Source organism: Chaetodon trifascialis, chromosome 18, assembly GCF_039877785.1.
Source record: "Chaetodon trifascialis isolate fChaTrf1 chromosome 18, fChaTrf1.hap1, whole genome shotgun sequence".
Taxonomy (NCBI): Eukaryota; Metazoa; Chordata; class Actinopteri; order Chaetodontiformes; family Chaetodontidae; genus Chaetodon; species Chaetodon trifascialis.
Window position 1 is genome coordinate 22,977,501 of NC_092073.1, and position 17,500 is coordinate 22,995,000.

The 17,500-nt window shown below is 48.6% G+C and overlaps 1 protein-coding gene across 1 annotated transcript in view; it reads left to right on the forward strand.

The window, feature by feature from the left end:
• Positions 1 to 17,500, forward strand: part of LOC139346672 (sodium channel protein type 5 subunit alpha-like) — a 148,619-nt gene that overhangs the window by 92,965 nt on the left and 38,154 nt on the right. The window contains exons 17-19 of the mRNA XM_070985876.1: positions 5,724 to 5,897; positions 6,800 to 6,961; positions 7,046 to 7,240. Of these exons, the coding sequence (XP_070841977.1) occupies positions 5,724 to 5,897; positions 6,800 to 6,961; positions 7,046 to 7,240 (531 nt within the window). The remainder of the gene's footprint in view (positions 1 to 5,723; positions 5,898 to 6,799; positions 6,962 to 7,045; positions 7,241 to 17,500) is intronic.

A 17,500-nucleotide genomic window follows, 5' to 3' on the forward strand; every position in this document is an offset into this window, starting at 1 on the left:
GGAAACGCCCCCTCGCTCGGACCCTGCTGGTCTGCGTCTGTACTGCATTTCCACTTCCAGAGTCCTTTTTGTCAGTCTGGTTCAGGTGGAATTGGTAGGGGCGGGGCTTGCGGATAGGCAAGCCAGGCAATTGCTTGGAGCCCCCAGCCACTGGGGGGCCCCAGCCACTTATTTACAACAAGGGTTATTGATAAGCCTGGGCTCTCAGGGACCTCTGTTGGTCCCTGGACCTCACTTTGAGAACCACAAATCTATTTTTTCAGTATTCATGTCAAATGTCCCAGAAATTGTGCATTTATGTGTGCAAAAACCAGATTTTTGCAGCATGTGCGGGTGGGTTGGGGGCCCCAGGGATTTCTTGCTTGGAGCCTCAAGTGACCCGAGCAACGCCGCTGGGAATTGGGTTTTGTCCTCAGCCAGATTTGTGAAAAGGTTGATCCTATTTTTTTAGGCAAACTGCTCGAATATCCAGGTTTAACCAGGTTGAAATGACCCTCTCCTGCATCAAATGACGTAACTTCCTGAAACCAGCGCGTCACTTTACACACCATGTGGCCGGGGTCGTCCCTCTCTGCGACGGCCTTCAGACGTTCTCGTGTGACCCAGCTCTTTTATTCACGCTGAGTCCTTTAACGAGGTGATCCCTGAGTGCCGTCCTCTAAAGCAACAGGAGTCAACAGAGGGACGTTTGTCTCAACAGCTCGTCGTCCAAGCCAGTTTGAAAGTCAGTCACGTCCCTGAGAAGCCAGAGCCGACCATGATCAGCAGCAGACTCAGAGCTGATCAGTGTAATAAATGACTGCTTTATTTGCCTTTATTCTATATGATCGCCTGATCAGCTGTTCAGGTTGAAGCACAACCCAGAGGAGCAAGCAGAAGTTATATAAGACGCTCTAATGTCGCTGTCGCCTCCTCCGCAGCTCGATGCAGCGAAAACAGTCCGAACTTCAGGTCTCAGATGGAGGCTGAGTCACGTCAGCGGGATCTGATTGCAGTCTCTAAGTTCTTTAGAGGATAAAGCCGCTAATCCTCACAGATGTTTACATAGCATTTAGCTAGCCTTTCTGACGGACAGGAGAGCCTCTGCCGCGTGCGTGTGTGTGTGTGTGTGCGTGCGTGTGCGTGTGTGTGTGTTATGTAAGGTGGTGTGTAGAGGATCATGTCAGGACATTACTGTGCTGACAGAATCAATGTCGACTAATGCCCTGGCTGTTTGTTGTTGTTTGTCGTGTGCTCTCAGCTTGGCTCTCCGGGTTTCACATATCAATATTTCCATGCGTGTAAAGATCTAAAGCATACATACCATTTAGAGGAGGCTTTTATCCAACCAGCCGCGCTGTGCATTACGCGCACAGCCTCTCCTCAGTGTGCTTAACCTTCAGTGTGTGTGACGGGGAAGCACTCGCTGTGGTTTGAACTGGTTTTGTTGGTTCTGGTTGAGCTTTGTTGGATAGCACACGTGCATTCAGTCTGCCATTCGCCGTATGTTCAGGAGGTCATTCCACGAATCCAAACGCACGTCAGACTCCAGAGCATCACCACCTCAGGGTAAATCTCCTCCACCCGTGGCGTCCTGTCAGCGCGGGTCTTTCTAACCAGACGTCTTCCACCTGAGCGGCTGACGAGGACTGCCTTATGTCCGTCTCTGTGTCCTCTGCTGAGGTAAATCAGTCGGGTTCAGGAGCTCCTCAGAGTTCCTTTCCACCAGCTAGCCTCGTCCATACTGCCTGGACCAGACCAAGAGAATCCCTCTGAGACCAGCAGAAGGGTTTCTCACCACCACAGGTGCTGCTGTCCTTCTGGTCTCCTGAGACTTGTTTTCTGGTTCAGGACTCTTCTGGACCTGCAGGCTCTCGTCCTCTCAGCTCTGGTGTCCTGGTGCTGACAGGACAGTGACCTTTTGATCACAGTGCTGAACCGCTGTCGCTGCAGTGGAGCCGTGACTCAGACTCCGAGTCCAGAGTCTCCTCTGGAGGACCTTGCAGACTTTCCATGAAGGACTTGAAAGTTTTGATAAGAAATATTTACTGCCTGCAATTTTCCTCCCATACTGTTAGTATGTGAATGAAAAATGGCCCTTAAAGGCTGCCGTAATGAAGTTTCATTGTACCGAAAGAGACGGCGAGAGGACAGACGAGGACGTGTGTGTGTGTGTGTGTGTGTGTGTGTGTGTGTGTGTGTGTGTGTGAGAGAGAGAGAGAGAGAGAGAGAGAGACTCTTGATAAAGGTGCGCTTTCTGACACACAGCACAGTGTGAGGTCCTTGCCGGGTGTGTGTTGTTGCCCCCCCACACACACACACAGAGCTGTAACAGTTATCTCATTTGGTCTGCGCTGTGCTGTCCTTGCTCAGGGGCACTAGGGCAGTGCTGGGGACTCTGTTTTGGTCCTGAAACACCTGAACGAGTGAATAAACTACAGACACTGAGCCGCTTCATTTTCAGGAAGATTTGGGTTTTTTAAAGATTTTATGGAAGAAATGATGACATGTAGACTAAGATCAGTGTGTGTGTGTGTGTGTGTGTGTGTGTGTGTGTGTGTGTGTGTGTGTGTGTGTGTGTCCTGGTGCTTACTCATTACATCTGCCTGCTTGTGACAAACATAATCACGTGTCTCTCTCACACAGAGTCCGTGTCATCCTCTCTCTGCTGATGTTACTGTTATTAGTGAGTGCTGATGTCGACATCCCTGTTTGTGAGCCTGCCTGCAGCGCATGCACACACACACACACACATGCACACACACACACACACACACACACACACACGCACACACACACACTCGCTGGTCGGAGTAGTTTTCTTCCCTCACTCAGTGAATCAGAGACTTTGCCTCTGCAGAGACACTCACAGTCCTCAGTGTCTGAACTTGAACTCACTCCACACCACGTCCTCAGAAATGTCACGAAGACCACAAGGATCCAGGTCTGGGGTCCACATGTCCACATAGTCCAGCACTGTTATGGATCGAGTCTTAAATCAGGAGTGTCAGCCATGTTTGATGCTGTTCGGTCGAGTGTTTCCCGAGACGTTCTGTGATCACGCTGAGATGAGATGAGAAGACAACAAACATGGAGGAAAACCTGGTTACTGTTTGTGACCAACAAGAGCAGTTTGATGTGACAGAGGAACATTTGTTTGTTGTTTTATCGCTTTGCCGAAGGTTTGGATTTGTTTTTATTGTGTGTTTGAATACTTAAACTTGGCTCATTGTAGTTATTGTGTTTAGGTCGAAGTGATTGAAGCCAAGTGCACATCAGCCAACCAAAACGCAGCATTAACAGCTTAAAAAAAACTATATGAACTTAAAATTTCCTGTTTTCAGGCATTTCGCTGTTTCCACGTTCAGTCGAGTGTTCAGAGTATTTCCTCACACGTGTGAAGACGTGATGTTTCCTCAGCGTGCAGCTCGAGGCCGGAGGCTGTTGCTGATATTTGACAGCTGAACTGTGTTTAACTTCATTAACGTCACTCTGCTGTCGCACACACACACACACACACACACACACACACACACACACACACACACACACACACGTCCCAGCTCTGACGTCCCAGCAGCAAACACACAGGACCAGTGAAACCAGCATCTGCAGCCAGCGGCCATGACGCCACCAGTGCCAACTGTCACTTCTTCTTCTTCTGCTCATTTGCTTAAACTCACACTCTGCGTCTCGTGAAGGCTGATTTATTTCACATTTTCCTCTTCAGCTCAGAGTTTTTTCTCAACCTTTCTGTCCCCAGAGAGCCTCCTTCAGCGATACATCAGTCACTCAGACGTGTGAGAGACGGAGCGAGAGGCTCTTCTGATGTCAGTAATAATAAGAGCGTGATTGTTGAGTAGCTAATCAACGCACTACAGAGTTAATAGCCCATATAAGAGGATGATCTGAGTGTGTGTGTGTGTGTGTGTGTGTGTGTGTGTGTGTGTGTGTGTGTGTGTGTGTGTGTGTGTGTGTGTGAGAGCGAAAGGTAACCCCAGAAAGAGCCTGATTTTGTGTGTGTGTGATTTTGTCAGACACACTCTATTAAACCTCAGAACTCAGTTTTTGGAGACTTGCACACACACTGTGAAACACACACATGCACAGGATGAGACACGCACACACACACACACACACACACACACACACACACACACACACACGCACACACACACACACACGTGTGTCACGTAGCCATTGTCACATCGAGGATCCCCTTCTTTCTGGAACAACAAGCAGAGAGAGGGGCTGCTGCAAACACACACACATGAATACACACACCTCACTTTGAACAGACACTTTAAAGGCAGCAAACACACACACACACACACGCACACACGTGATGTAAAGCAGAGTGAGGCAAACCCTGGACAAGCTGAGGTCTGCAGAGAGAGCGGCTTAAAGGATCAAACCACAGGAGCAAACAGCTGAGACAAGTGTTGTTCAAATTAATCAGAGTTTCCCAAAATCACCACATCAGAACTCGACCGCAAAGTCCAAAACCCTCGCTGGTCCCTCACACCGCCGCCGCACAGCCAACAGAGCAAGAAGAGGACTTTTTGTCTTTTTGCCTGAAGCTGTGACGATGAAGACTGAACACAGCGCAATGCAAGAGCATGAAGGTCTTTCAAAGCATCATGGGAAACATGGAACATCTGCAGCAACGGCAGATCATTTTTCCTGCACTTCAAAGATAAGATAAGATAAGATAAGATCTCTTCCAGCTTTGCCTCAAAAACCTCCTTCTCCTCCTGTGATCATGACGCACCACCTGAGACCCGCAGCAGTACAGACCAGATCCCCCTCAGACCTGCTTAGACCGGATGTTATCTGGACCCGGCCTGACTGCAGTCCTGGATCGGGTCTTGTTTAGTGGGAACTGGCCTGTGGTCTAAATGAAAACTGTTCTGGCAGCTGTCAGCACTGCGATAATAATGTGATTCTCCTGGAAATCACTTCAGCTCAGCGTCTCCCATGCTAACGTTTTAGCACACACACACACACACACACACACATACACACACACACACACACACAGTGAATGATGGTTCATGCTAGCGTATGTTAACGTTAGCATAGCGGGTCAGCGTGCAGAACGTCTCTGTTTTTCAGCTGCTGAGCTCCTGCTGGCTTTTAAAGAACTTGTGTACTTCAGCCGGAGTTACAGGAGGTGACACCTGTGCGTGTATGCGTGCGTGCATGTGTGTGTGTGTGTGTGTGTGTGTGTGTGTGTGTGCGTGTGTCTGAAACTAACCCAGTCTGAAATGTCCTACCCTTTGGCTAACTCTGCCCTTCATTTGGCTCTTGGATCTGTGTATGTGTGTGTGTTTGTGTGCCCTTACCTGAATGTGTTCACTTTGTGTGCACGTGTGCGTGTGTGTGTGTGTGTGTGTGTGTGTGTGCGTTCCAGCTGTGTTCATGTATCCTGAGCACAGAGATGATCTCCTTGTGTTTATCAGCGTGTGTGGTCTGTACCACCTGATCGGTACTTTCAGTGATATTTTATAACTTCATATGTAATTTGATTGCACACACACACACACACACACACACACACACACACACACACACACACACAGCTCAGGGCAGAGCCTGCAGGTGTGTTGACTGTGAAAGCAGCTTCAGTCTCGTGGTCTCAGCTGTGGAGGACTGAACCTGGACTGGTTCTGCTGGACTGTGTTTCTGTGTGAGTGTGTGTTAATGCACCTTTCGTGACGTCTGTGTGTGTCTGTGTGCGTCAGGTGTTCTCGGGGATCTTCACAGCAGAGATGGTGTTGAAGATCATCGCTCTGGATCCGTACTACTACTTCCAGACGGGCTGGAACATCTTCGACAGCATCATCGTCTGCCTCAGCCTCATGGAGCTGGGCCTGTCCGACGTGGAGGGGCTGAGCGTGCTGCGCTCCTTCAGACTGGTACGTCACACACACCCCATCACACCTGACACACCAGAGGGTTTCTTCTTCATCAGTCCTTCAAAGTCTTAAATCAGGTTCTTTCATGGACTGAATGGCATCATGAGCAGCGATCTGATGTCAATCGAACTCTTTGAATAACACTTATGAATAATAATAAGCCGATTGTTCAGTAAAAGCAGTGAAAGAAAAGACATTTTAAAAGAGAAAACACTGATTGACAGCTGAAGCACCAATGAAACGGCAGCATTCTGCCTGAAGGGGATGAGCTGATTGGCTGCTGATGAGCTCAAAACAGAAGTTCAGGTGCGGAAAACTGTTCTGCGTAAGACGAGAACAGTGGCTGTCAACGTCACGCACACACGAACACACACACCAACGCATAGAGACACACACACACACACACACACGCTTGAAGCCTTTCTTCGTCTGTCTCTGTCCCTCTCTCTGAGTGTCACTCTGGGTATCGTCAACTTCTGCTGGAGGCAAACACACACAGATACACTAATGAAGACACACACACACACACACACACACACACACACACACACACACACACACACACACACATGCACACGCTTCTTTCTGCTTTTTGTCTTTCTTTTCTTCTTTTCTTCCTTTTCTTGTTTTCTTCTTCCTTGTTTTGTCTCCTGATTTCCCTTCTTGTCCTTCCCTTCTTCTTCTTCTTCTTCTTCCTCTTCATCTTTTCCGTCCTTCCACCAGCAGATGAATCCATGAAGCTGAACGATGACACGGACGATGATGTCGATAACGCACGCTTGTTTTCCTCTCAACAGCAGCCAAAGAGATTTAAATGAAAACACTTTAAGCTTGACCGGTTTGACCGGAGTCAAACTGGATTTGATTGCCTTTATTTTGAAATCCTGTCTCTTCCTGTCCAGCTGCGTGTGTTCAAGCTCGCGCGCTCGTGGCCGACCCTCAACACCCTCATCAAGATCATTGGAAACTCCATGGGCGCTCTGGGCAACCTGACGCTCGTCCTCGCCATCATCGTCTTCATCTTCGCTGTGGTCGGCATGCAGCTGTTTGGTAAAAACTACCAGGTAACGCCTCTGACCTCTGACCTCTGACCTCTTGGATTTGTGAAGGTTTGGTTCATGACGCTGTCTCTTCCCTCCGTCCTTCAGGACTGTGTGTGTAAGATCTCGAAGGACTGCGCTCTTCCTCGCTGGCACATGAAGGACTTCTTCCACTCCTTCCTCATCGTCTTCAGGGTGCTGTGCGGCGAGTGGATAGAGACCATGTGGGACTGCATGGAGGTCGCCGGTCAGCCGCTCTGCATCCTCGTCTTCATGCTGGTCATGGTCATCGGAAACCTGGTGGTGAGTGACCTCTGACCCCTGTCTCCTACTGGAACTAATGCGGCTGCTGATCAGGTGTTGGTCAGATTCTGGACGTGTTTGGCTTTTGTTTGTGGTTCTTCGTGGTGGTAAACACTGTCATGTGACCTTTGACCTTCAGGAGGTCGTGATGGTGAATCTGTCCAGAGGCAGCAGGACTAAGCGCTTTGGCTTTAACCTTCTGCTCTCTGGACTCAGGGTTTGTTCTTTGGCTTGAGGGCTTGATTGGCACTTCCAGGACCGTTGACCCCTGACCTCTCACCTGTAACACCTTACCTTTGTGTTGTGCTGTCACAAACAGCCTCAAACCCATGGAAGGCAGTGAAGTTGAATCCAGGAGTCACGCCAACGAGAGTTGCTATCAGACCTCAACGGTCAAAGTACCAAACACCATCATCATCGTCAGATTCATGATCCAGTTCACGTCTCTTCGATCAGACTGTTACTGATTCCAGTCAGAGCTGTGGTTGGTTGGTTGGTTGGTTGGTTGGTTGGTTGGTTGGTTGGTTGGTTGGTTTGAGAACTTTGGCTCCAGGTTTTGTTGGAGACCATGTTGACGTGGAAAAACGTAGATATAATATTACAAAAGGTTGATTTCTTGGTGCATCTCATGATGTCACAAACTACATCCAGTCCTGATCCTCCAGTCCTGATCCTCCAGTCCCAGTCTTCCAGTCCCGATCCTCCTGTCCCGATCCTCCTGTCCTGGTCCTCCTGTCCTGGTCCTCCTGTCCTGACTGGTTCACAGACCTCCTTGTGATGTTGTCTGAAAGATTTAAATCTGAGCATCTGCTCTAATCATCGCTCATAGCTTCACAGCCTCCGTGTGCGTTTGTAGCCTCTGAAAAGCAGGAGGTGAAACGCCTTTGACCCCTGACCCCTCACCTGTCACCCCTCATCTCTGTGCTTTACTGTCGGGCTTTGTCAGACCTGGACGCTGAACCTCCTGCTGTTCTGACAGCTCAGGTAAAGAGTGGGAGGGAGCGAGACAAAGAGTGAGGCAGGTGGACGGACACGCGGAGACAAAGAGACGGTCCTTCACATGTGACCCTGAGGTCCAACTCTGTCCAAAGCATCGCTGATTTATGTGAGATGTGCTGAGAGCCACAGACAGAGTAAATGTTGACCTGCTGACCTCTGCTCTCCGTCCACCTCCTCCTCCTCTCTCCCTGTTTGACCTCCTAACATTTATATCTGACTCTCAGTCCACCACTGCTCTGCCTCTTCGTCGGTCTCTCTTCTCAGATCTCTCTCCTGCCTGCTGCCTGTCGTCGGCTGCTTCAGCACAGTGTGTGTGTGTGTGTGTGTGTGTGTGTGTGTGTGTGTGTGTGTGTGTGTATATGAGAGTGTATGTGTAGCTTTTCCTTTAGTTTGTCACCTGAAAACAAAAGAAGAAGAACTGGTGAACGTAGTGCAGCATGTAGCAGCTAAAGAGACTGATATTTCCCTCAGGAGGTGGAGGAGACCAAAAACAGAGCTGGAAGAGGGACAACAGTGGACTGGATGTTGAATTTACAGTTGACTTCATGTTGGAGTCGAGGGGCTGAGTGTTTGTTCACCACATCAGCTTAAACTGTGAGTGTCAACGTCGCCCCCAAGTGGCCAAAAAATAAGTTATTGCAGCTTTAAAATACAGTTTACAAGACACTGCCTGACCGGCCTAAGAATCAGACATGGACACTTTAGATTCTGACTCTTCATGAAGTGCTTGTCTCTATTTGCTGGTCTGCATTGTGACGTCCGTCCATCTGTCCAGCCGTCTACCCGTCCCACACTTCAGTCCACGGTGAGCGGTCACATGACTCCTGGCCTGATCCCCACCACGCTCAGCGTAAACGTTCCTGATCTCCAGTCAGTGAAACTCTGTAATTCTGCTGACCTCCTCACCTTTTCTCCAGCACCGCGTTTTAATGATCCCAGTGAGTTTTACCTGTGGACCAGGTGAGCCATCAGTATGCTGTTTGTGTGTGGACGTCTCTGCTGCTCGTCCTTCGTCCTCGCTGCTATATTGTGATCAATCAGACAAACGAGTGCGTCTGATATCAAGTGCCGCTCTCATGTAACTGGAAGCATGACGGGCTCGCTGATGTTTTCTTCATGTAGAACAAGCGTAATTACCTACACACACACACACACACACACACACACACACACACGTACATACACGCACCAACACAGAGAGCGCTCATCTTGCCAGAGAAAAAAAGGAGAGGAAAGATTTCCTTTCTTCTGATAACTATCTGTCATCTCATCTTTCACTGTACTCCCAGACACACACACACACACACACACACACACACACACACACACACACACACACACACACACGCACACACACACACACACTTCTTTGAGCTCATTTTACCTCTTCACTTTAAAATGTACCCCCCCACCAGCATAAACATGCCACATGTCTACACCTCTAAACACATGAATCAGTCAATCCGTGTGTGTGTGTGTGTGTGTGTGTGTGTGTGTGTGTGTGTGTGTGTGTGTGTGTGTGTGTGTTGACCATCAGATAATGGTACTTTCTCCTCTCCAGTTACTGCCTCCTGTCTGCTCTGAATCCTTCTGATTAGGACACACACACACACACACATGCACACACGCACGCACACACACACACACACACACACTTGGCGGTGATGATGTAATAATGACAGTAGAAATGGAGGAAAGTTTGATGCTGAAGATGAAGCAAACTGTCAAACTGCGTCACATCGGCGTTCGGGATTGTGACGATAAGGTCGTGGTTTGATTCCCGGATGAAACTCTGCCCATGAGCAAGGCTTCAGTGGAGCGTGCTGACGTCAGCTCAGGCTGCGGTCGTGCTGCAGGTGTGAAGGTGCAGAGGTGTGTACAGGAATGGGTTGTGTTAATAGATGTCTGAGTGGGGCGCCACCGAGCTCTGCCCCTTTCTCTTTAATGTTGACACTGAATGGCACAAATTCATTCATTTTTATCTGTGAGAGACGGACAGACCCGTGTCCAGCGAAACATTCAGAGTGTGGACTCTGTGAACAGGAGGAGCCTCACGGTTTATTCTTCTAACCCCATTCATGTCATTTCCTGTAAATTAAATGAGAAGGAAAGGACAGAAGAAAAGGGCTGAAGGAGAGGACAGAAGGACAGGACAGAAAGAGAGGACAGAAGGACAGGACAGAAAGAGAGGACAGAAGGAAAGGACAGAAAGAGGACAGAAGGACAGGACAGAAGGAAAGGACAGAAAGAAAGGACAGAAAGAGAGGACAGAAAGAGGACAGAAGGAAAGGACAGAAAGAAAGGACAGAAAGAGGACAGAAGGAAAGGACAGAAGGAAAGGACAGAAGGAGAGGACAGAAGGACAGGACAGAAAGAGGACAGAAGGAAAGGACAGAAGGACAGGAAGTAAAATTAACAACAAGACTTTGGTTCCTTATTTTCTTCTTCTTCTTCTTCTTCTTCTTCTTCTTCTTCTTCTTCTTCTTCTTCTTCTCATAATTTTTAGTTATGATCATCTCATATTCACCAGTCAGTGGATCATGATGTGTGTGCGTGTGTGTGCGTGCGTGTGTGTGTGCGCGCGCGCGTGCGTGTGTGTGCGTGTGTGTGTGCAGCAATAATAGAGTCTCATTCATCTATTTAGCTTAATGGTCTCATGGATATTTAATAACAAGCTTGATAGGCCAGACAGCTTACACATGCACACACACACACAGCCATACACACACTCACATACACATACACACACACACACACACACACACACACACACACACACACACACACACACACACACTCACACACTCACATACACACACACACTTGCAGTCAACAGCCTCTTATTCTTCTCTTGTCAGCGACAGGAATTGTATCTCCCCCTGCAGAGGGCTGTGCTGACCTGACTGAATGAATATGCCCAAACACACGTGTGTGTGTGCGCGCGCGTGCGTGTGTGTGTGCGGGCCTGTGCCTGTGTGTGTGAGTGAGTGTCATGATGACCGAACCTTTCCAATTCAGGTGATTTATCCCTTTAGAAAAGGCCTCACTGTGCACAGCTCAGCTCAGCTCAGTGTGTGTGTGTGTGTGTGTGTAGGTATTTATGCATGCATGCATTCATACGTCTGAGGGAGTGTGCACGATTCTGTTTTTGTTACGAGATGTCAGGTCTCACGCCTCAAAGGAAAGAGGGGAAGAGGAAGGACGGGAAGGAAGAAGAGGGGGTAGGATGGAAGGAAACATGGATAAAGAGAAGGAAGGGGCAGAAAGAAAGTAAGGATGAAGGACGTAAAGAAGTAAATAACGAAAGAGCAAGAGGAGGAAAAGACACAAAGGAAGAATTCAAAGCAGCATGAAGGATGCTCACGTAAAAGGAAGGAAGGAAGGAAGGAAGGAAGGAAGGAAGGAAGGAAGGAAGGAAGGGTACACTGAAGAAAAGGATGGAGGGCAGGAGGATGAGGTTGATGAAGGTAGAGTACAAAGACAGATGTAGAAGAAGAAAGAAAGAAAGAAAGAAAGAAAGAAAGAAAGAAAGAAAGAAAGAAAGAAAGAAAGAAAGAAAGAAAGAAAGAAAGGATTAATAATGTGAAGTGAACAAATGAGGAACAGAAGGCAGCATGGAGGGAAGGGAGAAAAGAAGCAAAGACAACATACAGAAGAAAGAATAAAGGGAGGAGAAAAGGGAGAGGGGAAGAGAGGATGAAAAGGAAGAAGAGAATGAGGTAAGGATGAAAGGAAGGAAGGAGGAAATGTAAAGAGGAAGAAGAAAAAGAGAACAAAAGATGGAAAGAAGGAAGGAAAGAGAGGGATGAAGGACACAAAGTAGGAAGAGAAGGGAAAATGTGTCGTGTCATCGATGACATCACTAAAGTGTCACTTTAACATGTCAAATCATTGTCATGGGAACAGTCGCCGGGGAGGATGTGAGACCTTGCTGCCGTGACAGTGAACCTCATGATGTTACACTAATACCCAGAAGGCACTGGGGAAGGGGAAAAGACACACACACACACACACACACACACACACACACACACACACACACACACACACACAGATGACACACTATAACACTATAAACAGTTTCAGTTTCATTTGGTCTTTGGTCACATTTATGAGGCCAGTGATGTCGTGTGCGTGCGTGCGTGCGTGCGTGCGTGCGTGCGTGCGTGCGTGCGTGCGTGCGTGCGTGCGTGCGTGCGTGCGTGTTATTTGAATGTGATAAGCATCCATGTTTTCATTGGCAGATAAAGAGAGAGGTGGGGAATTACCTCTTATCTCACGTACACACACTGTGTGTGTGTGTGTGTGTGTGTGTGTGTGTGTGTGTGTGTGTGTTCCTGCAGGCAGTAGCTGAGTCAGTGTTTAGGTGTGTAACACCATGAGACACACAGCTGATGATCTCTGTTAAAATCAGCTGTTTTCTCTCTGGAGTTTGGTTCATGTTCGTCTCCTCACGACTGGCCAAATGTACAATGTGAGTCGTCTCATCCAGATGTTTCCCGATGTTTCCAGCTGAGTCACTGATTGACTTTTTATCAAATGTTGCATGTAGTTTGTTGGTGTTTACGCACACGTTCATTGATATGGAAACAGTGTGACGCCTTTGTGTTCTTTCATTCCTGCTGCATCCTGCACACTTTGCTTCTGAACACCTCGTGTGTGTGTGTGTGTGTGTGTGTGCGTGCGTGCGTGCGTGTGTGTGCGTGTGTGTGTGCGTGCGTGCAGCTGCACAGACTGAAGCAGGTGAGCTGATGTTTAGTTTGCCGTTCCTCTCGTGACAAACGAGCGGCTCGGTGTGTTTCCCTGAGCCAGCGCTTCACCTGCAGCACACCTGCCACGACACACTCCGCTCCTCTTCTTTCTTCTTCTACTTTTTTAAAACTCTTCCTCCTTTTATCTTACTCTCATCACACATATCCATTAACTTTAAATAATGACGTTTCAGTGGAGTCTTCAGAAACCACACATCAGCATTTTGAAGAGTCGAACACGCTGACTGGATTCAGGCAGAAATCCAGTTTGATAAATGGATCGTTTTGATAGAAGAAACATCTGGATGGAGGCAGCAGTCTGTAGGCAGCTGTTACGTAAAGAGGAAGCAGAACTTCTAAACAACACAACTGAGTTTATTTTATATGAATTTATTATGGTCATCGCAGAGAAAGAAATAATTGTGCGTTGATGATAAATCACCGCTGGCTTCCTGGTGGCTGCAGAGCGTTCTGGTCTGGAGCGCATCGCGGCGCCGTGCGGCGAGCTGACGGCGAGCTCAGACCCTCGGCGAGCAGCTCGTGTTCGTACACTTAAACATTAAAGCGCTGAAGAAATAAAGACCCCCTCTCATCTTCTCCACCCCTCCGTCACTCTTCAGCTCGCTCATCCTTCCTTTTCCTTTCTGTCCTCGCCGTTTAGTGGCTCTCTCTCGCTCTCCTTCTCTCACATTGCAGGCCATTTTCCCAGGGGGCTTTGCTCTCAGGGGTTTGTTGTGATGAGAGGGGAGTACCGAAAACAGATCGTGTTACCGCTCATTCATCACCTCTACCCCCCCACGCTGTGTGTGTGTGTGTGTGTGTGTGTGTGTGTGTGTGTGTGTGTGTGTGTGTGAGAGAGATGCTCAGCTGTTTCCAGGACAGCAGCTGCTTCCTGGCGTCTCCTTGACGACCTGTGTTGAACTCCGGTTTGTTTCCGTGAGGAAAGTTTCTGATGACTGAGCTCTGATTGGTCGATTTGTGTTGATGCTCACCTGAGCTCTTATCGCTTCACATCCATCACACACAAACAGCTGAGACGCGTAGCCCCGGTTGGCTTCACCAGCCTGCTCCATCAGCCTTTTTACTCCATGACCTCATCTCCAGCTGTTATCAACATGTGATTGGAGAATGAGCAGGTGAGCTGTGGCTCTACTGTGACGTCAGCCAGGTGGAAGGTCACCTGACCTCTTCTCCAGGTGAGCTCCTCCTCTGCAAAGGTAAAATAAGCAGAACCCAGTTAAAGAGCTCCACCAGCTCCACCAGCTCCACCTGTTCATTGATTCAGATGCAGCTGACTGATCACACCGGGGACGGACGTGGTGTCCTGATGTGTCCCGCCTCCTTCACTTGACGCCCGTCACTCCGTTTCCTCCATATTTTCAGGGTCGCTCCAACGACTTCAGACACAAACTCAAAGCTGCAGTAAAAAAACGGCTCCATCCGTCCCACCTACTGCTCCTACTGCCATTTGCAAGAATCCACCATGCCCGACCCAAAACAACCGATCAGAGCCAGATGTGCGTCTGAGGGAGTGTCTGACATCTGTCAATCACTATTCACACACACGCCCCCTCCCTTCGCTCATGCTGCCAGATGCCGCTCAGTCAAACAGCTCTGTGAGCGCGTCAGGAGGCTAGTGAAAGCTATGGCGGAGCAACAGCCAATCACAAAAGAAAAACTGCCCATTCCGCCACCGCCCACAACAGCATAGAGTAACACTCCGCAGCGCGCACGCTATGTTAGCGACTGTGATGTAGCGGCTAGGCAGAGCTAGCTTGTTTCCAATGCTAAGGCTAACGTTACTGGTTGTCACGGCAGCTGCCTCAGGGAGGAGGGGCCTGGAGGCGGGGCATGAGTGCAGCGGAGAGGGAGGGGGACGTGGTGTTGGTTCCTGTGTTCAGGCTCAGTCTGCTCTCTTCTCCGTCTTACCTGCTGCAGCTTTAAGAAAGTTTGAAACGACTCATCTGTTAAAAGACGAGTGAAAGAAAGTGTGAAAGAAATGAAACGAAAGAGAAACAGAAAGAAAAGCATCAAAAGAAAATACGAAAGAATGAAACTTAGTCTCTAACAAACGCTCCAGAAAATAAATCATTGAATTCTGTCTCCATGCAGTCGACGAGTGGCTCAGCTGTGTTTCCCTTTCTGCTTTCACAGACTGTGTTTGTACGTGTGTGTGTGTGTGTGTGTGTGTGTGTGTGTGCGTGTGTGTGTGTGTGTGTGTGTGTGCGTGCGTGCGTGTGTGTGTGTGTGTGTGTGTGGCTAATTGGTCCGATCCACTTAACGAGTTAAACGAGGTGAATTGGGGGGGATCAGGTGGTGGACTGCTCCGGAAACACACACACACACACACACACACACACACACACACACACACACTCCTTCTCTTCGCCTGCAGCTCATTCGTACAGTGGAAACGTGTCATGTGACAGATGTTGGCCAATAGAAAAGACCATACAGATTTCTAAATATCACGTGGAGCACAGGGGACGCCCGGCGCTGAGGTCAGTGTGAGAACACAACTAGTGTCCCTCTGAAACGTCCACCTGAGCTTCTTGTGTCCAACAGGAAGGACATCACATTGAGGAAGTGATGTCATCATCCGATCAAAACGCTGCTGTTCGATCAGTTTGTGCGGATTCTCACGTGCAAGCAGGTTAAACGGACGAGGGCAGCGTCTGTCGTCAGCCCTGTCAGTGATTTGTTATCGGCTATTGGAAAGCCGCAAGGTCATTGGTCGAGCTGTCGGGGCATGTTGCCATGTTAACCAATCAACAGCATTGATCTATTGATGTTCAGGTCGGACCTGCAGCCAATCAGATGCGAGCATTTTGGGATGGTGAAAACGGGGATGTGACAGCCGGACACCGATCAGTAACACAAACATCACACACACCACCAGCCGGGATCAATACACACACACACACACACACACACACACACACACAGAAATAGACACTAACTCACACTTCTTGTTTTTCCTCTTTCACACATTTACACCAAATAAAATTACACACACACACACACACACACACACACACACAGAGTTAATGTGTCACGTGCAGCTCACGCACACACACACACACACACACACACACACACACACACACACACACACACACACACACACACACACACACACACACTTTGATTGATTATCCGCCCGCTCATGTTGAGTTGATTTATGTTACTTTGGTACAACAGAGATTTAAATGTGTTTTAAAGTAGAAGTCATCACACACACACACACACATACACACACACACACACACACACACACACACACATACATACACACACACACACACACACACACACACACACACACACACACACACACACAAACACACACACGCACACACACAAACACACACACAGGTCACAGGCCTCCTCCTCATGCTGGGTATTGACCCACTGGCCCGGTGTCCTCTTACACAACCATAAACTGGGAAGCTGCTGGTTCCAGTCAAGTCGTTACGTAACAACCAACCAGCTGTGGGACATCCAGCCTGCAGTGTGTGTGTGTGTGTTGTTTATTTGTTCACTGTGCTACAAAGATTCAAAGTCAGTGAGTGAAACAAACTTTCAGTCATTTAAAGACTCGATCGATGTGAAAAAGGACACAAACACAGTGTGACGTTCAAGTCCACCCTCATAAAAACGTAACTTTGAGTGTGTTTGGACACCTGGACCTTCACCTGAGACCTGCAGGTGTGTCTGCAGACGTCTCCACGGGCCGAATTCTGCCGTCGGATCTGAGATTGTTGAACATCAATCAGTCGTCTTGTTTCTGTCAGACGTGGAGGAGCAGCAGTGAGTCCTGCCCGAGTGCCTTTGAGCAAGAAACAAACCATCTGCAGGTCTGAGGTCTGCGGCCTGTAATCTGATGACAGTCACAGGAAGCTGCCACCTGATCCACCCGACCTAGACCCTGTCACACACACGCACACACACACACACACACACGCACACACACACACACACACGCACACACACGCACACACACACATACACACGCTGCGGTGTCATAGTTTCCTGTGCAGGTTGATTATTCAGTGTGTGCTGAATAATGCCTGATGCTCTTGGTAACTGATCACACACGCACACACACACACACACACAGTCACCGTGCAGCTCTTAGCCAGATTGGCTTTATTTAACCACAGCTGAGTGTGTGTTGGCCTCGTCTTACTCATGTTGTGGTGACTCGCCTTCCTTACGGGGACGAAACTCTGACCTGGTAACGTAAATCATTTTCGGGTGGAGGCGTGAGCTCAGGTTGGAGTAAGGCTCCGGGGAATGGACGGCTCATGACACCAAAAGTGACGGAAAGCGACTGTTTTTTAGTCAGATCTCGGTATTAACTCCAGTGATCGTGTGACTCAGGTCGCTTTAATTAGTGACTAATTACATGCAAATGAATCACTTTCCCACCAGCCTTTGTGTTCAATGCTAATTAGCAAACATTAGCACGCTAACACAGCAATTATGAGTCCTGGATATCCACATGCTA